The sequence below is a fragment of the Tiliqua scincoides genome, chromosome 8 (genome assembly GCF_035046505.1).
Source record: "Tiliqua scincoides isolate rTilSci1 chromosome 8, rTilSci1.hap2, whole genome shotgun sequence".
NCBI lineage: Eukaryota > Metazoa > Chordata > Lepidosauria > Squamata > Scincidae > Tiliqua > Tiliqua scincoides.
This window is the reverse complement of record NC_089828.1, coordinates 22,874,885-22,897,812: the sequence shown is the minus strand read 5'-3', so window position 1 is coordinate 22,897,812 and position 22,928 is coordinate 22,874,885. Positions and strand designations below refer to the sequence as shown.

Genomic DNA, 22,928 nt, shown 5'->3' with positions numbered 1-22,928 from the left:
GTGTTTTTTTAGTTCTCACCAATATGAGGCTCTGTTGTAATCAGAACTGATAACAGCTGACATAAACTATGGTCCAACATCCCCTCCCCCTCAGAATAACTGTAATCAGACATTACAAGCATATTCTGTGAATATATGATTGAGGGCAGAAGGAATGTTCCAGCAACCTCCTGCGCCAATCCGCCCCATGGCCACATTTTTCGTGCAAATTTTTATAAGTGGTTGATGCTTGCAAAGATTCTACTTTCTTGGGGGGGGGGGCAGTATGCTCTCATCTCTGTGAGAGATCAAACTGATGGTTTGTGAAGGCTCAAGCTTTGGCTGGCACTCACTTGTAATGTGTGCTAAAGCTTGATTTGATTTCAAGTCAGATGCCAGGATGCTCATGTTTCCCTGCTGAAAGGCTAATGTTATAAGGGACGAGAAGTTCCTCTGTTGGAGAGTTACCACTGGTCAGAGTAGACTATAAGAGGTTAAGTGGTCCAACAACCTGTCTCATATATGCAGATTTTCTTTTAGAAAACTGGTATATAAATAATAATAGATTCTGGAATGTTACATTTTAAGCCCCCTTCCTTTCTCCAAAGAGTTCAGGGTGATGCATATGTGTCTTCACTGAGAGGACTTTTATCAGGGTTTACAAAGTTTCTTTTGGGCCCCTTCCTTTCTCCTTTTAAAATGTGAATTTAGCTGTTGGGCACCTTTCAGTCTCCCTTTGGCTCCTGGGACCCCGTTTGACCCTGGTTCCGGGTACCCCCTACATCCCCTCTCAGAAGCCCTGTTTTTCTCCATGTACTTTCACCTTCACATCAACTCTTTGAGGTTGAGAAAGAGAGGGGCTAGCCCTCCCCTTCTTCTGTGCAACAGATATTCCCTACAGATATTTGAAGAAGGCTATCACCTCTTTTTAGTCTTTTTTACAGGCTAAACACACCCTTTTAACCATTCCTTATAGAACTTAGTTTCCACTTCTCCTGCCTTTGTCGTGGTCCTCCTCTGAACCCAGTTTCTCAATGTCCTGCTTAAAATGGGTTTCCCAGAAGTGGATACTAAATTTAGTTGGCAAAGTCAGCACACAACACTGGACCCATGGCTTTTATATCTGGCTCTTCTGCTGAGTTGACTTTTTCTCTTTTATCGAACCTTTCAGCACCTGTTTTCATTCCAATTGAAAAAAATATAACTCCCTGCGGTGCAAGAATTTCAGTTGCTGTCATTTAGAGTCCAAAGAATTACCTCCCATTTTACACAAATTCTTTAGTAGCCTCTTGAGGCTGGGAGGCATATTGCTTGACCCAGTATGCTCTTCAGCTAATAGAGGTGAACCTGCTGGCCGACCATGGAGTTTGTAGTTCCATCACATTGCAAAGCACAGGGGTGAAAGCAAATGTAATCTACCCAAACACAAAGAGACCCCATGTTCTTTGTGGGTGAACTGCACTCTGTGTACAATTTTTGATGGGGAGAACCTTGGTAGAGGGTCAAGAAGAGTTTGTGTATGCACAGAGAAGTGACTTGTGAGAATATTCCTGTATCTTTACATTGATGTGTATGAACTGACTGACCCCAAGTCAAAGAATTCAGGCCAAATGTATCCTATGCAAGTGAGGAGTATTGAAAACTTTTCAGTTGCCTTCAAAACTACTCAGATGTTGCACAAGGAGAAACCACCTCCAAATGCTCTTGGAATTTTGCTTTAGATGAAAGTTGGGTTACAAGAGACTCTAATCAACACACATTCAGTATAACTCAAAAGTCTTCAGATTTCTTACATGAGGTGGAACCTCCATATTCATCTTGAGCTTCACAGAGGGCAAAACTTTCTGCCAAAATGGGGCAAAGTTGAACCCTTTGGAGTAGTTTTGTTAGATTAGAAAGTCATCTGGTTTCCTTCGAGATTGCTCAAAAGTTTCACCAAAGTAGAAATCACTCCAGTATCCTTGAAGTTTCAGCTGGGGCAAAATGATGGCTACTCTGAAAGACAGATACGTGGCCAAGCTGGGTGCCAGGCTTGTGGGGGTGGGGCTGTGGCTGTAGCTTCCTCCCATCACCTGGTAAGCCATGTGATCCTTACCAAATGACTTGAGGGGAGCAAAGGCTGTAGCAGATATATGGGCTGGGTTGGTGCAGATGTGGGTTCCATGAGGGGCAGAGACTAGTGGTTCCCAAGCTTACCAGGGTCATGGTGACCCCCCCAACTCTTCTTCCTGGCTCAGCCAGGCACTCCTGTCTTGGGTTGCACAAAATCTCACACTATCCAAGATGGTAGCACCCAAATCTCACAAGATCTTGTGTGATCCAATCTGGCAAGATTTGGGCATCACCATCTTGGATCACATAAAATTGTGAGCGATCCAAGATGGTGGTGTTTGGGAGAGCTGGTAGGAGGGGCCACCAGGGGCATTCTGCAGCACCCCCATGAATATGCTGCAGCTCCCCTGGGTGCCACAATAGACACTTTGGCAACCTCTGAAATAGTGAGCCCATCTTGGCTTCATGCTTGACCAAACCACATCTGTGAAAGCAGACTAGTATATATTGTGGAGACTGTGAAATAAAGATTTTCTAAGAATGGCTAGACATCGGTATGAACTTTTGATAAAACAAATGTGAAAAGACACTGGCAATCTGCTTTAAACCGGATTACCAATTCAATTGCTTGAACTGCATTGCTTCTATTTTCAGTTCAAATCAATGTTATGCCTCACGAACCTTATAGAATTCTTTGAAAAGGTCAACAGGCATGTGGATGTGGGAGAACCCATGGACATTATATATCTGGACTTTGAGAAGGCATTTGACACGGTCCCTCACCAAAGGCTACTGAAAAAACTCCACAGTCAGGGAATTAGAGGACAGGTCCTCTCATGGATTGAGAACTGGTTGAAGGCCAGGAAACAGAGACTGGGTGTCAATGGGCAATTTTCACAATGGAGAGAGGTGAAAAGCGGTGTGCCCCAAGGATCTGTCCTGGGACCAGTGCTTTTCAACCTCTTCATAAATGACCTGGAGACAGGGTTGAGCAGTGAGGTTGCAAAGTTTGCAGACGACACCAAACTTTTCCGAGGGGTGAAGACCAGAAATGATTGTGAGGAGCTCCAGAAGGATCACTCTGGACTGGCAGAATGGGCAACAAAATGGCAGATGCGCTTCAATGTCAGTAAGTGTAAAGTTATGCACATTGGGGCAAAAATCAAAACTTTAGATATAGGCTGATGGGTTCTGAGCTGTCTGTGACAGATCAGGAGAGAGATCTTGGGGTGGTGGTGGACAGGTCGATGAAAGTGTCGACCCAATGTGCGGTGGCAGTGAAGAAGGCCAATTCTATGCTTGGGATCATTAGGAAGGGTATTGAGAACAAAACGGCTAGTATTATAATGCCAGTGTACAAATCTATGGTAAGGCCACACCTGGAGTATTGTGTCCAATTCTGGTCGCAGCATCTCAAAAAAGACATAGTGGAAATGGAAAAGGTGCAAAAGAGAGCAACTAAGATGATTATGGGGCTGGGGCACCTTCCTTATGAGGAAAGGCTACGGCGTTTGGGCCTCTTCAACCTAGAAAAGAGACGCCTGAGGAGGAAATGATTGAGACATACAAAATTATGCAGGGGATGGACTAATTGTACCCTCTGGACACTGCATTATGCAGTGGATAAGGAGATGCTCTTTACACTCTCACATAACACCAGAACCAGGGGACATCCCCTAAAATTGAGTGTTGGGAGAGTTAGAACAGACAAAAGAAAATATTTCTTGACTCAGCATGTGGTTGGTCTGTGGAACTCCTTGCCACAGGATGTGGTGATGGTGACTCGCCTGGACACCTTTAAAAGGGGATTGGACAAGTTTCTGGAGGAAAAATCCATTACGGGGTACAAGCCATGATGTGTATGCGCAACCTCCTGATTTTAGAAATGGGTTATGTCAGAATGCCAGATGCAAGGGAGGGCACCAGGATGAGGTCTCTTGTTATCTGGTGTGCTCCCTGGGGCATTTGGTGGGCCGCTGTGAGATACAGGAAGCTGGACTAGATAGGCCTATGGCCTAATCCAGTGGGGCTGTTCTTATGTTCTTATGCATGTATTTGTTTCTACACATCTGCATTATACAAATAGCAAAACAGAGATCTTTAAAATTGTTTAAATGATTTGACTCTGCTGGTCAGCTACGATATACATGTAGATGCATATTGTAGCTGACCAGTGAAGAATTAAAGTATTATGGGTTTAAAAATGTCTGTGGGTGCATATTCTCAAAAAAAAATTTTATTACTTTAGAGAAATAAATTAGAAGCCTGAAGCAATATGATAGATTTATGGATAAACTCTGTGTGGGTGCCTGGGAGTTCAAGACATAATTCCTGTTAACAGCATTGTAAATTGCTAGCCCTGGAGGAGATTAACTCCTGGGATACCAGTTAACAAAGCAAAACCATGGAGCAGCTCCACCATTCACAGCTCGCCCGTTGTCATTTAGAGAGCATTGCTGGAAGGGTGTTCACACCAGAAGAACAAGGACTTGGTGCTCAGCATTGCCTAGGGACTCTCAGATGTGGTGATGGCAAGCCTGTGTTTAGAAAAGAACTGGCTTCAGCCCTGCTGCCCTCCCCACACGGTTTCGTTGTAATTGACAGTGTGGTCCTACAAGAGGCTTGTCTTCATCTGTTGTATTTATTTCTTCTTTCACATTTTTATTCACCCAGGAGCTCAGGGTGGTGTGTATACTTCCTCCTCTCCTTTTGGTCTCACAACAACCCTGAGAAGTAGGCAAGGCAGAGAGATAGATGCCCAAGAACATCTAGGAAGCTTCATGGCTGAGCGGGGATTTGAACCTGGATCTTCCAGGTCTAAGTCAGACTCCTGAACCGCTGCATGTTTCAAATGCAGTGATCCAGTCCCGCTAGACCAGGTGCCACAAGACCTTGGGCAACCCAATCCCATGCTTCCCTAGTGCCCAGGGCTGCAGTGGCGCTGATATGGCAGCCGCTGCATCCTGTGGGGCTGGGAAGCAGAACAAGGTCTCCTCAGGGTAAGGAAAGAAGTGTTCCTTTCCCCCATGTAGTGGTCCGACAAGCCCAATGCGTCTTCTTGGACCTGCACCCGCTATTCAGTGGGCACAGAATCAAGGAGATCCGTGTTAGATTTCCCAGCCCAGGAGGGGCGTTAGGATATGACAGCAGAGCCTGCCACCATCTCTGCCCCCCTCCCAGGCCTACTCCTCTCTTCCTTCTGCCCAGTTCTGCCCCCTTCCTGCCCTTCCCCCACCCCGAAAAGCCTGCTGCCAGCCAGAGGTAGTACTTACCCCTGGGAGCCCTAGGAATTCTTCCTCTGGTGCCACAGCCCTGTGCAGATTGCCGCTGGACCCAGTGCCAGTACTGCTGGTGTGGAAGTGCCTTATGGCACTTTTTGCAACAGTTGGGCCAGGGGTGCCGGAGAAGCGCCGGCGCCGTGGCCCATAGGATCGGGCCCTTAATTGTTTTCATTTGACAAAGGATTTCCGCATAGTAGTAAATGTAGCAAGCACGGTCGAATCCCAAACGTGAACATATATCTTTGGAAGTAACTGCATCAGGATGGTTTGAACTGAGACTCTATTATAACGCAAATATAATCTCAATACCAAGCAGAGCTCTAAGATCATAAAGGGGGTTTTATTTGCAGGGAAGAGGGCATTAAAATTGAGGCTGCTTCTCTTCAGAGTTTGGGGTCTGGTGGAGACATGAGACATGCTGCATTTCATTATTGTTTCCTAGCTTGGATTTCTGTGAAATTCACGGCTGGCGTTTTTATTGTCTTGGATTGCTTTTGTTTGCATAACTCATTGCTAATCTAATTTAGATCTCTTTCCCAACAATCTGTGTCGGGAGTTTAAAAAAAATGACATAAAAGTTTCATTGCATGAGGCTCAGGGCTCCTAGAAATTTATCAGTCATTTTGTTGGACTAATGAGTTAATTGGCACAATCAGCCACATGTATTGGTTGATTATGAAACAAGAGTGCCTCAGATCATCAAAGCCAACAGTCTGAGTTCCTCCACCACTGAGATCCATTTAGATTCCACTGATGGCTTCTTTCTTCTCATTTCTTCATCCCTTCTTTAAAAGTCCAGCAGAGAGTTGGTCTATTTCAGCATTTCTCAACCTTTGTCCCCTGCTGTACCACTTTGCATGGTCCACCTATTGGAAATGCTACTGGAAGTAACTGGCAATGATGACATCACCAGTTACATCTACATTGGGAGGCCAGTTGCAACATGACAAGCACTGGTAAGAATCGCAGGGCAGATGGGCTTTTTTGAGCACAGGAAAAGCACCTGCTGGAACTCTGCCCATCTGCTGAACCTCCTACTGCTGCTTGATGCATTGTGCTGCTGGTCTTGTGGCCAGGCAGCAGGAATCTGGGGTCCCACATGTACTACTGGATACCACCTCCAATACCACCGGTGGTACGAGTACCACTGTTTGAGCAACACTGGTCTGTTTGTCAACAGATTATATACACCCTCAATCTTTGTATAAGGCAGAAGCTCTAGGAGAACAATGTTCCTGAAACCTCTCTGGTTCAGACAGGAGAAAAGTCTTTGATACTTTAGTCTCTAGACTTTGGCAGTTTATTTCAAGCACCTCAGAACATAGAAATGGTTCTTCAATTTGTAGTGGCCTGATTTCATAAATGTGATTCCATAAATGTAGATTTTTTTTTTGAAAGAGCTGTGGTTTCAGAAGTGAATTGCAAGTGTCCTTAAAGCCAAGATGTCCTTACATTTGGAAACACTTTCTTCTCCGGTTTTCCTTTATAAAGGATAACTCACCTGAAGCAAGAACCATAGAATAGTATCAGATCTGAAAGCCATCAGGTGCAATTAACTGAGTTGGTCGTGATCCTCCATAAGTGTTGTGAGCCAAAACTTCTCACTATGCTTATTGAACATTTCTGACATTGCCAAAGAACGCCTCCCCCTTTCAGTTATTTTCAGCACTCTTTGAGAAAATGATTCTTTAGCTTTGGTTAAGAGATTGGCCATAGTACACACAGTCCAACCCAGAAACTGTTCAGAAGTGTCCTTGGAAAGGGTCTGCTTCCAAGATCTCCATTTCAAAAGGTTTTGTGATTTCCCAAACATGACCTGGGTGTCCGTGCTGGTTTTTACCACCTCATTAGGATGCACTGGGCAAACTGTGGGGCAGGTTTTGGCATCTCTTGCCTTGTCATAAATAATGCTGGAAGAGAAGCTCTTCAACTGAGTGCAGTTTCATCGACTCACTGAAAAAAAATCATGTTTCTCAGCGTTGTATCTGAATTTCTTCTTGGATTTTTGAGTTCTGGTCTTGTAAAGTGAATTTCAAAGTGACTTTAGGAATTCTCCATTCAGTCATCCACAGCATCTGAACCTGTAGATGAGTCTAATCTGTACCCTCTGGAGGATGCAGGAGCTGTGATTTTCAGCTTTCTGGAGACCTCAGAAGGCCTTCTCAGGGATAAGGAGCCAACTTGGCCCTCCAAAGTTCCTCTGGTTGAGTTTTGGAGGGTTTGGGGGCCTGAAATTCGTGGATTCAATCATCCACAGATTTTGGTATCTGTGAGCGTTCCAGAAATTGAACCTCCATGGATACCGAAGGGTGCCCTATATTCTGTTTTTTGTTTTGTTTTTAAATTGAATTTTATTAAAAATACTGGGCATGTACTGTTTACCTTAGTTTTTAGCTCCTTCATTTCATTTGCATCTCACCTTCCCTCTCTCCCACTAAATGCACAAGTACGCATGGATAAAACACTGTAGGGAAAAAAATCTTGTAGAATTGCATCTTGATTTCTTACGCAGTGATTTACCAATGCAAAAAAAAGGCACTTATTCCACAGATAAATCTTCATAGCTCAGAAATATCTTTCAACTATGAGTGGGCTTTTTTTAGTTGAAATCTACCCTGCAGCATCTATTTTCCAAATAGGGCAAAACACAAGCATGCTGAAGAGATGAACGAATGACTACAATGTTCACCCTGAAATTACATTGAGCTTTTGCATGCATTCCAATCAAACATCCGCAAAAATCTTGGGTCTCTGGGAACCCCTGGTTTCATCATTTGCACGGGCTTGAATATGCCAACCAAAGGTCAAATCTTTGTGAGTTGCACAGCTCACAGGCCTTCAAACAAACTTTTGCTCATGGTCTATTTGCTTGCAACTGTTCAAACTTTTGCAGCACATTTGTCTCAATTCACCTTGATTCTGCTTACAAATGTTCAAATGGGGGGGAGGGTTCAATATTTTGAGTCGCCCTAATGGAATATTTGCAACAGCTCTACAGCGTAGTTCATGAATGTTTTGCCCTGCAGGGCAAATAGTGTCTTCAGGAGATGATGAAGTTTTTGTCAGGGAAATGGTTCAGGATCAAAGGTTATGTGTAGTGTGTGTACTCCCCAGTACAATGGTCCTGGTCAGAATTTCATCCTCCATACAGCTGTATTTACCATTTAGCAAAAGCCCAAGTGAGCCAATCATGTCTCCTGCTGTGTCATTTAGTTGCCCCCAGGCATATCCTAGGTAAAATATACATTGATATTCCTTAGAACATTGTACTTGTCCCAAGTGCGAAGGATAAAGATTGATTCAGCTATTACAAAATTCTACCCCAAGTGTAAGCATCCCCGCTTTTTAAATAACAGCCAATTGTGTGGGGCGTAAAAACTCCTTTGGAGAGCCTATCCTTTTAAGTGATATAGAAACCAATATATTGTTGGATTTGTCTTCTAAAGACCCTTTTTACAAAGTGCCAGGAACAGTATAGTGTGTGTGTATTTAACCTTTTAAGGAAGCAGTCCAGGGCTCCCTGAGCCAAAATTAGCATTTCAGAAATGGAACCAACACCCCTGCTCAGGAGCACATGATGGAGATGAAAAGAACACCCTGGCGGATTTCAAACCCTTCCCAAATATCACACAGAATGAGGATTTTGGAAGCGTGCAAAGCTGAAGTCTCACCTCAAATGCTGGAGGCGACGCAAAAATGTTCACCCAGACTGGGACAGTTTCACTTAGAAACTGAGAATCCTACCTGGATGATTACACTTGAAAATAGCTGCTGTAGATATGGTTCCTGGCCCAAAACAGCAGCTATAGGGAAACTATAACCTCATTCACACAGCATGTTAAAAACGCATACCATATGTTTACGATATACATGCGGCGGTTCATCTGTACGTACATTCAGTTATTCGCACATGGTGTGTTCAGTTTGCATACAGCAGAATGTGCAATCTGCACTCCACACAACTGAGAGTATCTGGACCTGTCTCGACTTCTAAGAACAGACACATGTACAGTTGTTCACACACAAAAGTGGACATGTGTACAATGGTTGGCAACCTTCAGTCTCGAAAGACTATGGTATAAGCCTACAGCGCCCGGTATTCCCAGGTGGTCTCCCATCCAAGTACTAACCAGGCCTGACCCTGCTTAGCTTCCGAGATCAGACAAGATCGGGCATGTGCAGGGTAACAGGTGTTACCAATATCCATAGGGTTTCCGTACCACCCCATAGTTACGGAAACCGTAGATGTGTATATAAAGTACAGTACTCTACACACCCCACCCATTACCTTTGCTTTTCTTTACTAGCAGTGGAAGTATGTATTTTCTCGCTTAACAGAGGAACCGTTTCTTGTTGAACTGAAGAATGGGGCATAAAGGCAGCCTGCTTGCAAGAGGGAGGAGACTCGTGTTAACAGGAAGACAATTTCTACTTCTTGCTAACATTCTGACTGTGTCTGTCTAAGCATTCCTGCCTGAATGTCATCTGCCTGCATGGGTGCCCACCCCACAGAGAACCGCAGATGAGTGATATCGCAGTTACTGGATCCACGGATATGGGGCATGCCTGTACAATGTGACACATGAAGAGTTCTTATGCATGGGAGGCTCAGGGTGGGTATGTGTGTATACAGTTAAATCAGGACCCATTCTACTAAGAACATCCATACAGCAGAATTATTATTAATTATTATTATTAACCGTATTTATATACCGCTTTTCAACTAAAAGTTCACAAAGCGGTTTACAGAGAAAAAATCAACTAACTAAATGGCTCCCTGTCCCAAAAGGGCTCACAATCTAAAAAGATGCAAATGAGTACCAGCAGACAGCCACTAAAACAGACAGTGCTGGGGTGAGTTGAATAGAATTCAACTATTATGATACAAGGTATCACATATTCCGTTATCTGTGTGTATTAGGGAGAACGTAAACATAGTAAAGGCTTTTTTATGCTGTTCCATATCCGTCTTTGCTTTTTGCCATCTGATACAGTGCTCGGTTGAATGCGGCAGTGGAGCCCAGCAGAGAGAAGTAATTTGTATTAGAAAGACTGAGGATGGCTTTGACATGTTGAATCCCTACGAGTGTTCATTTTTGGAGAGGCCGCCCAGCCAGCAGACCTGCTACCTCAAGCCTTGTGGTGCTAAATGGTTTAGCACTGAATGGAGCACAGTAAGTCTTCTTTTTCCTTCTTCCCACTCTTTATACGAAACGCACACCTTTCCTCTGAAAGGACCCTGTGCCTTTGCTGTCTTTGTAGTCAGTACAGGGAGAGTTCTGCAACGTATTAAAACTGATGCTCACAGCTTCAGCTAAGAGCCTCAAATGAGATTTAGTGTCCAATCCTATCCCCCGCCACACTATAGCATGCAGGCCCACTGTGGAGGTGCCTACTGCATGTTATGCTGGGTAGAGGGCGGCAATCAGGAAGCCTATGAGAGATAAGGAAAAATAAGCGCCCTGATGGCCTATGGGTCTCCTGCACCAGCTATATAGTAGTGTGTAAAGGGCAGGGCATGCCGAGGATTGAGGGATAAGATCCAGAGCCGCACCTGCTATTAGATGCACCCCTCCCTCCCCTGAAAATGTCCCCTTTCCTTGCCCTAAACACTCTCCCTCCCACTGACCATCAATGTACCTCATCCAGCAAAACTGGGCATTCCAATGGCCAGTGCAATGTGCAGTTGCCAGCCATTCGCGTTGGTAGTCCCATTGAGCATGTCATTGCTGCATCTGCAGTGCCCCTGGAGAGGACCTTCCATTGATGGAACTAGAGGAGATTTTAAACACATCTATGTAAGCCCTCAGGCTGCCTACTGGTCTCCTCGGACATATACCACCCATTTTAGTGGCATATGTCCAAGGAGAGAAAAGGGGTGGAGAGGTTTTAAAAAGAAGGGATAAAATCTGGCATGTATGATTGCGGTTGGATTCACCCACACCCTCCGTCCCACTCCCCATCCCAGTTTCCTCCCCCAAAACACCCCTTCCCCTCTCATGGCCTGCTCCTGCCACTGACTTACAAGTGCCAGGGGATCTAGGAGGGCTGCCGCTGCATAGCTAACTCCCCATGCCATTTCCTACATGGAGCAGGTAGTGTGCAACAGTGCGCTTCATTTTGCAGTGCCGTAAGTCAGGCTGCACAGCTGGAACACAAGTTCTAGTAGCGCAGCCTGATGATAGGCTAGGATAGGATTGAAAGTACAGTTAACAGTTCTCCAGGGTTCCAGGCAGTGATTTTTCACTCCAGCTCCGCCTAGAGATGCTGCCAAGGATTGAACCTGGCATCCCTCCACAAATCAGCTAACTATCTACACATCATTCAGGACTGCCATCACAAGGTGGCATCTCATGGTTAGGATGGGTCTGCCAGCAACATGCATTTGAGAGCCGTGTGGATCCCTCCTTCCCTTATCTCGATGGTATGATAGGCGCTTTAAAGAAATTATTTCTTATACTGCTTCCATGTTGTCCTAGCCAGTGGTAGACCTCGCCAGCCCCAAACCCCAGGGCAAAGATCCAAGATGTGCCCCCCACAGGATACTTCCACTCCTCCATGTGCGAATCTACTACCCCTCACATACCTGGAGTGCACAGTGCCTCGCACGACTCCAGGATGCATTGGGGAAGCCTCTCTGAGGTTCCCTGATGCTTTAAATTGTGCTTCCAGAAAAACAGAAGCACAGTTTCCGACCCCGTTGGGAGCCTCAGAGAGGCTCCGCACCTGGCGCATTTGCCCCGTAGAGTGAATGGGAGGTCTGCCACTGGTTCTAGCCATTTTCCCCACAATGACCTCTACCATATGGTGGTGATGGACTATAACAGTTGGGGGACACTATGAATGGGGGACATGCCAATTGCAAGGTGATTGAGAGTGATGATGTTGCTTCTACTTCTGCCTTCATAATAGAAAAGATATGTAAGCCCACTATGTCTCTAAGGTAAGGGAAGAATAGCCACTGAGCCCTATTCAGTCCTTCCCCAAACCTGGAACCAGTCTTGACCTAGGCAATTCCTAAAGCTGATCTACAGTCCAGGGTTGTTTTAAATCGAACCCATTTGACAGTTAAACATGCTTGATTGGAAATGTCATTTGGCCCTTAGAAAAATATTTTTGGGGTCCACCTTCTCCCCCAAGGCAATGGCCTTTACTCATATTCATACATAATTTGATTAGGAGAAGGGGGAAGTTCTAGTTGGACAGAAAACAGTTACATCTGAGAGCTAAATTTCTCAATTAAAGTGTCTCAGAAATTTTACGAGATGGCCAACCCGGTGGAGTCCCCAGTAAGGAACTATGAAAATAATATTTGGTCTTTAAGGCACATCTGGGAAAAATAACTCCTTGTAAGGTCAGAGAAAAAAGGGCAAAGTAATAAAAGGGGACTTGTGATTTACTTTTCACTGTCACGTACTCTGGTTCGAAAGCTACCCTGGAAAGGACCTCATTTAACAAATGATAAATCAATCAGTGTTAGGATTTCTGTTCTTTCCAAATGCTGGAGGGTTCCTATCCACAGCTTCATCGCCTCATAGTGCTCAGTGTCAATACTGTACAGGCATGTCCCGCTATCCGCAGGGCTTCCGTTCCAGAACCCCCCACAGTTATGCACAGCAACGGATAACCAAGGACATCCCCCAGCCCTTCAAACCTGTCCACTTTCTCACCGCCAGAGGGTGTTCTGACCCCTGCAGAGGCTGTGTGTTTCCGCCCACAGCCTCTGCGGACTTCAGAATAGCCATTTTGGCCTCAAGAAAGCTACTTCTGGTTTCCCAAGGAATAAAGCAGGCCCTGATTGGAGGAGAGTGACAGGTTAGAATGTCATGGACGCTCTAACCCACCACACTTCTCTACGTTTCCTCTTCCACTTTATTCCCCTTTTCATTGTAGAATTCAGTGAGTGGGAGAAGTGGCAGTGGCGGTTAGTGTCTCATTAAGTAAGGGCGCTGATGGCCTTATTTGATTCTCTGTCTCAGGTGCCTGGAGGTCTTGAACTGGCCCTAACAAGCAATGCTCTGACAACCCACCAGAGCGTTCTCCTGGTGGAGAGACACCCTGGTGGAATGTTACCATTTTAAAAGAAAGAAAGAAATCTGGCCCTATATATTTGGTGTCTCTGGCCTGAATTCCCATTTGGAGCAATTCATCATTCAGATACAGTCTGAGCAGTTACCAGACGGACTTCCTGCTTGATTCCTCACTGATCCGCCTGCTGCTGTCTTTGCTGGGCCATCTGCCTGCCTGCCTCCAGGCCTTTAGACCTGACAAGTTTTTCAATGTGTAGCAAAAAATTGTGCAGGACCTGACCTAATGCTATAATCTGCGCAGTGACATTTAACACTGCAGGAAGGCAAGTCAGGAACTGTCTGGTTAGCTTAGTTCCCAGAAGCTACTGAGAACCTATTCAGGCAAGCAACCCATCTGGCCAAGTCTTGAGCACCCTGTTCACCCAGGGTGCCCGCTCTTCTCAGCGGTGATTTTCCATGAATGGGTCCCTGGACTTTATCATAGCCTTGACAACCCTCCTGGAACTTCCAAGAGGAGCCCTGATTTGAACCAAAGCATGTGAGTCCTTGAAACAAGCTCATCACCACCGCATTGTGGTACACAATACCTTTGGGTCACAAAGTGTTCAACAGTGCTTAGGGGTGCAACAGGTTTGCTTAAAGTTTGGTCTTTGTTAAGAATTTAAGAGACCAAAGAACAAATATCAAGAGCATTAGTATTATGAGACTTGGTTTTCAAGGAAATCCATAGTATGGAAAATGTCCTTCACCAGCAAATTATTAGGAAAATTTTGCTGTACAAAATTAGCTACGGAAACAAGTTCAAATATAACTTACACCTAAACATCAAAATCTATTGCAACTGAAACGTTTAAAAATTTCTTTAACTAATACAAATTTCACTACATAACTTACCCTAATAAAATGTATACTGTGACTGACCCAATAAGCATTACCCTCATGACAACTTCAGGTTCACTCAGTAAACCCTGATTGGCTAGGATCACTTAGTGAAGGAGAAAAAATGAAGCCACAGCAAAAGGAGAAAAATAGCACTGCTGTTGCAACAAATCAATAGAACAAAGGCTGTGAACAGGCAGGAAAAATGAAGAATATCCTTAATGCTTTTCAGAAGATATATCAGGGCCCACAGAAGTACAGCTTTTGCCCCAAAAGGTGCACCCATATATAGTGGGCCCTCATTATCTGCGAGGGTTCCATTCCAAGAACGCCCCAGATACCAATATCTGCAGATGATGAAAACTGTGGATGATCAAAACTGTGGATGGGCAGGAGGTCTGGTCTAGAGGGTAGAGCCTCCATTTGCCTGAAGATTAACATCCACAAGGTCGCCAGTGCGAGGCCACCGGCACCGTGCGACCTTGAAGCAGCTGACAAGCTGCAGCTGAGCTGTTCCATCTGCTCGGAGCGTGGGAGGATGGAGGCCAGAATGTTAAGACCAGATCGGAGTGTAACACCTTGAATGTGGTGGTTCTTGAAAGAGAGAACCTTCTTTCAATTTGTAAAAATCCCTGCGTGGATTTAATAAGCCTGCCTGTGTAAACCGCCTTGAATAAAGTCTTGAATAAAGACCAAGAAAGGCGGTATATAAATACTGTATATTATTATTATTTATCAAACCCACTAATTAGGGCACTGAAACCCATTAGAATTAGGCATCAAACTCGGTCACCACCTCCACACCCCAAAGGGCACCAAACCCCCTCAAACCCACTAGTGGATCAAACCCACTAATTAGGGCACCAAAACCCCACAAAAACCCCACATCCAGAGGGTGTTCTGAAGGCCAGGAGACTATGTGTGGCTTCCCCGACCCTCGATTTCAAGCAAAAAAAATGCAACTTCAGGTTTCTCGGCCAGACTGGAAATGATGTTTTTATGCCCTAATAGGGCACTCTCCGACTCAGGGAAGCCACCCAGGGCAGATAAAAAGGGCCAACCTGTACATGATTAAAATGAAAGTGACATGTGGACATTTACTGGATGTATTCAGTTGGGTGTCCTAGTAGGAGTAAGAAGTTATATTCAGTCTGGGTCTCTTCAAATCTTAAACATTATGAATGAATGTTAACACTCACCAGGTTGTTGATAGTTAACACACACAGAAAGCAGAGTGATAAGAAAATAGAGATTGTAGACCAGTAAGTATATTATGTTCATGTGAATTTAAATTGGAGATGATTATGTTCATGTTAGAAATTGGAGATATCTGCTAAAATGATATTTTTCAGAATGATCAGGGAGCTGGAAAAGCTTCCTTGCAAGGAAAGAGTGCCTTGTTTTGTTCATCAAAAAGATGACTACAGAGGCATTTGACCAAGACTTATAAAATTAGGCATGGTGTGAAGAACGTGGATGGAAAAAACTCCTCCCCCTCCCCCGCACCTCTTGCTCTTGCAACACTAAAACTAGCAGTCAGCCAATGAAACTGATTGGCAGACTTTGGAGAAATAAATGGAAGTCCTTCAGTCAGCATGTAATTAATCTGTGGAATTCAGTACCACAAGAAGTGGTGATGGCTTTGAGAAAGTGCTAGTACAAATTCATGGAGGACAAGTCAATCAGTTGTGACTAGTCATGATGATGATTCCATACCACATGGTCTCTGAAACTGACATGCAGGGAAGCATTGATGAGAGGGGGCCCTTGGCTTCATGGTCTTTTTGTGGACTTCCCAAAAAGCACCTGGTTATTTACTGTGGGAAGCAGGATGCTGTGTTTTACGTATATGGACCTTTGGTCTGATCCAGCAGGGCAATCCTTATGTTCTCACGTACCAGTAATGCGGACTGTTCTTCATCAAGTGATTCTCAGCATTCCCCAGCATCATTTCGTTTAACTGGGAAAAATGTCTCTGTACCACTGAGAAATTCAGAGTGACAAGGCTCTATATGGCGCACTCTCTCGTTCTTTTCTGATTTGCTCTTTGCAACCTTCACCTCCCCTGCTGAGCCGCGAGCAATTTAAAGTCATATGACCCTAAATCCCTTCTGAGATTCTTCACCCACAGACTGCTACGTGTGGAAATTGTTTTGGCTTCCCCTCGACTCACCCTGTTTGATTACTTTGCTTCCTGGATGGCTTTTTGAGAAAACCTAGGGGAAAGGCTAATAACTTTGGCCACCCTTGTTTTAGGAAAGGGAATGAAATTATGTGAACCTGGCTGAAGGCATGGCTAATTTTCTGCAGTGTCAGTACACTAAATTCATTTTTTTTCCCCCTCAATAGAAGCATAGATCTAGGGCAAAATTACTATTGTCTGTTGATAGTCTTTGGACCCTTGCAAAACCTGTTAATCTTGGGTGAGATTATTAGCCCAGATCCTACCTCTTCATGGTTGAGAATCAGGAATATTGGGCCCAGTTCTCATCTATCTATCACAGAGATTTAAAAGAGCAAGCAGAATGATCAGTATGTTGGAGCACCATCCTGACATGGACAGGATCTACAATTGTGGCTTTGAAAGATTATTACTATTATTTATAAGAATATTTATATACCGCTTTTCAGCAAAAAAAAAAAAAGTCATTCACAAAGCAGTTTACATAGCGCAAGAAATAAACCATTTAAATGGTTCCCTGTCCCCAAAGGGTTCACAATCCAAAGGATGATATGTTAGGTATGATGCACATCTGTGAGTGGCAAAAATGTTCTGCCCTCTCATAATACTGGAACTTGGGGAAGGGGGTCGCCCGATGACATTATCTGACACTGCCCAGTCTGCTATCTCACCTCGTCTGATCTCGGAAGCTAAGCAGGGTCAGGCCTGGTTAGTACTTGGATGGGAGACCGCCTGGGAATACCGGGTGCTGTAGGCTTATACCATAGTCTTTCGAGACTGAAGGTTGCCAACCATTTGTGGCATCTGAGGTCAGCCAGACTGGGTATCATGTTACTACTGGCGCAAATGACACAACCTATGTAGTTTTGGAAGTTTGCTAATATGTTTAGGGCAGTAGTTCGCAAACTTACCTGGGTCACAATAACCCCACAGCCTCTTCTTTTGATTCCCTAAAGCAGGGGTTCCCATGGTGAGATCCAAAATGGTGGCACCGAAATCTCACAAAATTGCTTGAGATCCAAGATGGTGGTGCCCAAATCTTGTGGGATTTTGCAAGATCCACGATGGCGGTGCCCGAGAGAAACAGGTAGGAGGGGCCACCGGGGACATCCCGTGGCACCCTTGTGAGTGTGTCATAACACCCTGAAGTGCTACAATGCACACTTTTGGAACCCCTGCTTTAGGGAATCAAAAGGTGTCACTAAAATACAGAGCATAAAACTTCCACGACCTCCCTGGAGCAATGCAGCTGCAGCGTCCTAGGGTTTTGGGGTAAATACACAAAAATCATAACTGCAATAATAATAATGGCATCAAAGTCCAGTGCTTCCTGTGGTCCTGCTTTCTTCATTTCAGATCCTACTGTAGTGAATCACAATTTTTTGCATGTGTGTTTCAGTGCTCAAAAACCTGTGAAGGTGGCTTCCGAGTTCGAGAGGTTCGATGTCTGTCTGATGACATGATGCCCAGTATCCAGTGCGATGCCCAGCTTAAACCAGAAGAAAAAGAGCAATGCAACCCCCAGGACTGTATACCCGAAATAGGTAGGAAATTTATTATTCTAACCATGGTACTCCATCTAGTGGAGAAAAGGGGTATCAGGCCATGGATCTCATGAAGGTAATCAAAGGTCAGAATTGTGTGTGTGTATGCGATTTGTCTAACGGTTGTTTGAAACAAAATATAGTGAAACAAATCTCTAAAGAAGAGTGCACTTTTTTTTAAAGTGGGGCTTAAGAGTATTTGTATTGAGCTAGATAAAAATGAAGTTTGCTTTGGAGTGCCCGAAAATCTGAGGAATCATTAGCATCTGCCAAAATAGCCATGTCTGCACCTGTTTTGGAGTCGCTTTCATGAGAATTTTCTGCCTTCTTGAATGTTTGCTTTGGTGGAGTCTGCTCTGAAACAAAACCTGAGGTTCTTGAGGGTGTGATGCACCTTACAGGTTCCACAAGAAACCATAGACTGCAGCTATAAGAGGAATTGTTTTCAGTAAGGCTTCTTCACCCATTTATTCAATGACAGCTGAGAAAGCAAGAGTCAAAGAAGAATTTCAATGCTTTTTTTCCCCCTTGTCCCCCATCCATCAGGTTTAGTGCAAGCCCACAATTCCTTAGCCATTTAAGAAGCTCCCTTGAGATTGAATGGAAGAAAACACACATTTACACAGTTTCAGGACTGTGCCTTCCATGCGGGATTTGACAGACCGAGGGTGTTTGCAAAACCCTGGACGAGCATGAATAATAAATGGAGTTGTTGGAGATGGCTCTGTATGTGCGTGCACACAATTTCTCTTCCACTTTTAACAGCTGGATTTCACAAAGCAACTAATGTTTGGCTCCAATGCCTGCCAGTCAAACACAGCTGCATGCTACCTTGCGTTTGGGAATCGGGGAAAATGAAATTGATTTGTACTTGACTTCGTACAGAAGTGATTGGACATATGTATTATTCAAGCCATGTGGCTTGGGCGGATGTATTATTTAAACAACACAAGGCGCCGAAATGAGAAAAAAAAGGATAAAAGCCAACGCGGTGAATGTTAAAAACTCATCTGGGCATTAGACATTTCACTCCCCTCCAAAGTTTCTGTAACAAAATCTGACTATATCTAGTGGCGTAAAGATAGACGAATCTTATAGATCCACTGAAACCTGCAGATTTGGGGCTCAACCAACTGAGACAGTATGAAATCCACAGTTCGATCTCCCATGGTTGTTATTTTTAATGGCAGGTGAAGCCATGACAGATCGGAAGGATTCAGATTTGGAATGTGGCACTGGGGGAGGAAAAATTAACCTGTTTATTCCTGCATCAGTTTCCCCAGAGTTGCCCTCCACAGCTATTTGCCCCATAAGGACACAGGGTTTAAGCCTCTATTCCCCAAGCACAATAGTCTGAACCTGAATCCTCCCTTCTACAGGTGCATCATGGAGCATCAGATCCATGCCCATCAGACTGTCTACCTTACTGGATTGTCCCCCAAAGCCCCCAACACTACACAGCTCACCACAGATTCCCACATTTGCTGATAGGGAAGGTGTGAGAAGTCACCACCCACTGTCACCACCCACTGCCAATTTCCCTTGCCTTCCCTATTTCCTAGAGGATTGAAAAGTGCAGACCATTGCCCTAAGGCCTTCACCAACCTGGGGCCAGTGCAATGCAGCATGTTTGCCTTATTAAAATAAATGCCTAAGATCTGATCCTGATCTCCCAATGTCCAATCTACTATGTCCCATGCGCCAAGCATAGCTCAGTGCTGGGAAGAATGGTCTTGTTTGCATGGTCTTTAGCACATGGTCTTGTTTCTCCCCAGAATTCATATCGTACCTTAACTATGGCAAAGCTTTGTTTGGAGCAGATTTAGACAACTTCTTAAGGTCAACCAACTTATATTCAATCTATGGAACTCCTTGCCACAGGATGTGGTCATGACACCTGAAGGCCTAGATACCTTTAAAAGGGGATTGAACAGATCTATGGAGGAAAATTCTATCACAGGTTACAAGACTTGATGGGTATATGCAAACTTCTGGTAGTAGGCGATCACTGAATGCCAGATGCAAGAGGGAGTACACAGGATACAGGTACCTTGCTCCCTGTGAGATACAGGAAGCTGGACTAGATGGGCCTTTGACCTGATTCAGCAGGGCTCTTCTTATGTTCTTATGTTAATTCCACAGATACTGCATTCATGCAGAAGGCTAACTTGGAAAGTTTGCCCAAGGGAGGTTTTTGCCATTGCTGCAATACTGTCCCCATATTTTATTTCTCCTCCAAAATCAATGAAAGCCATTCATCTACACTGGAGAAAGTGAAAGGGTACATTGAGGGCAATCAAGGAGGCTCATGCTGCTTCTTGCCCTTGGCTGCTGCTAGGCAATGAGCCCAAGCCTGCTCCTTTCTACCCCTTCATCAGCATATGCACCACCCCTTCATCTGTTTAGCCCCTTCCTGGCTCTAGTGTCTTGGTTCCACCCAAGCGATGGACTGTTGAGAAATTATTCTGTTCCGTATGTGGAGAATGTAAGGAAGGCTTTTGTCCATGTATTTCTTTCCAGATGAAAACTGCAAGGACAAGTACTACAACTGCAATGTCGTGGTGCAGGCTCGGCTCTGTGTCTACACCTATTACAAGACGGCCTGCTGCGCGTCCTGCTTGAGAGTGGCCAACAGGCAGTCGGGGTTTCTGGGACGCAGATAACAGCGGCTCCATTGCCGGCGCTGGACTCCTGCACGGTTGGACTGCAACGGATTCTGCCTTTGCAAAGAGAGGCTTTCTGTACTGGGGAGTGCCTTGAGGGTGTGATGAATGCACCCTGGTGTTATATCACTTACACACACACACACACACACACACACACACACACACACTGTATAGGAACTCTCTTCTTGAAATGTACACTGTAATACCACCACATTTTAGACAGTCTGGGGGCTCAACCCACTGAGACACCAGTAATATGTCTTTTGAGATATAGGGAGCTGCCCCTTACAAAATCCATCTAGGGACAATCACAAATCTTTTTTTTTAATTTTCTTTTTCAAAATGCCATCGAAAAATCCTAAAGCAACAAGCTAGTTTTTGGGATTCACTGAGTTCTTCCTCAGACTCGTTCTGATCTCTGCCTTACTAAGGAACCAGCCATTTCTAATTTGTACTAGAAACATATGTAACGGCCGGGGGGGGTAGCAATTGCTGTAGGAAGCTACTTCATACGAAGCCACCCACTTAGTTCAGCGGTTCCCAAATTGTGTGCCGTGGTGCACTCTCAGCGGCGTCACACGGTCTTTTCCCCCTGGTTCACCAGGCTGAGATCTCCTGAGATCTCACAGTATTCTCACAAGATCTCGTGTCATGACGCTGCAGCAGTGGTAGGTTTTGGGAATTACTGCCTTAGTTTAGCTAACTTAGGGCACAATCCTAACCAGGTCTACTCAGGAGTAAGTCCTATTTTTTTTTCCAATGGGGCTTACTCTCAGGAAACTGTGGTTAGGGTTGCAGCCCTAGTATTGTTGACACTGACTGGCAGTGTCAGGTGAGGGTCTTTCCTAGCCCTACCTGCTGTCGCCAAGGTTTGAATATGTGACTTTTTGAATGCACAGCAGGTTCTGTTCCAACAAGCCATAGCCCTTCCCTGTACACTTTGCTGGAACCTGAGATCTTTTGCACTGCCCCACAAATTGACATTGCAATTGTATGCACATCTCATGAGCAATAAGTCCCAAAAAGTTCCATGTGGTTTATTCCCAAGTCAGAGTGAACAGAGCTGCAACCTTAACAAGACCACCTTGGACTGTATTATATTGCAGATTGGTAGCCCAATCCTATGCATGTCTACTCAGAAGTAAGCCCCATTAGATCAATGGGGCTTACTCCCAGTAAAGTGTGGCTAGGATTGGGCTGTGGGCTATCTACCAAATTCTACACCAACAGTATCTTTCTCTATTCACCCACCTTTATTTTTGTATGTAGTATTGATTTTGAGGAATGGTTCTGGGGACACCTGCAAACTAGCTCATTGTTTTGTAGTTCTGAATGGGACCTATTCAAAATTATTAGTTACAGTCCCTGTTTTGGACCAGACCAGCAATTTTCAACCACTGTGTCGCAGCACATTGGTGTGCTGCAGATGGTTTACAGGTGTGCCCCAGGAGTTTGGGGAAGGGTCATTTATTAGTAAGGCCATTGGGGGAATGTGAGCCTCCTACCAGCAGCATGGTGTGCCTTGTCAGTTGTCAAAGGACTGATGGTGTGCCCTGATCATTTTAGTGCCTTCGAAGTGTGCCATGAGATGAAAAAGGTTGAAAATTGCTGAACTAGACTTTGGAGAATACCAGTGACCCCTGTGACTGAGCACCATCTATTCTGACTTAACAGGAAGTCACACATGTGCATACAGCTGTATTCATAATAGCGTCATTGATTGGACAACCTTCAAAGATGGGGGATTTTTTGTGATCACAAAAGATAACAGTTATTATTTGGGTGTGAACATAATCATTTTGCAAACATAATCTTTTTTCTTTTCTTTTATTCTCTGCAAATCACAGCATTACAGGCAGGGCACATTTAGACAGCAAGGATGTGTAACTGAGCTCCAGTCATGGCAAGCTCAAGGTTGTACAGACAATTCCTCAGTCCCTTTGACCAAGTCAGCCTCTGACCACACAATCTAGCTCCCAACAGAACACAGATGGGACACTGGTATCTGCAGGGATCCATTCTTGGACCCCTTGTGGATACCGAAACCTCCAGATAAACAAATCTACGGGTCCAGTTCATAGGACCTCCAGAGGGGACCGTAGAGGTTTGCCAGAAACTGGAAGTGCCTATTAAACATGTTCAGCCTTTATGGGGTTCAGAAAGGCTCCTGGATGCAGCTGGAGAGCACTTCAGGTTGCATCCAGGAGCTCAGGCCAGCCACCACCTTGGGTTTGGAACCCACGGTTAGTTAAAAACCACAGGTCTCAAAGCCGCGTATACAGAGACGGGACCTGCAATTGATGTATCATTCTTTG

The 22,928-nt window shown here is 44.7% G+C and overlaps 1 protein-coding gene and 1 pseudogene across 2 annotated transcripts in view; one reads left to right on the top strand and one right to left on the bottom strand.

Annotated features, from left to right (window-relative positions):
- The window catches only part of THSD4 (thrombospondin type 1 domain containing 4), a 432,381-nt gene extending 411,095 nt beyond the window's left edge, over positions 1-21,286 (top strand). For both annotated transcript variants that reach the window (XM_066635874.1, XM_066635875.1), the window contains 3 exons: positions 10,307-10,486; positions 17,803-17,947; positions 20,468-21,286. In XM_066635874.1, the coding sequence (XP_066491971.1) occupies positions 10,307-10,486; positions 17,803-17,947; positions 20,468-20,610 (468 nt within the window). In that variant the 3' untranslated portion in view covers positions 20,611-21,286. The remainder of the gene's footprint in view (positions 1-10,306; positions 10,487-17,802; positions 17,948-20,467) is intronic.
- Positions 9,394-9,510, bottom strand: LOC136659649 (5S ribosomal RNA; annotated as a pseudogene).
- Positions 21,287-22,928: the final 1,642 nt, after the last annotated feature.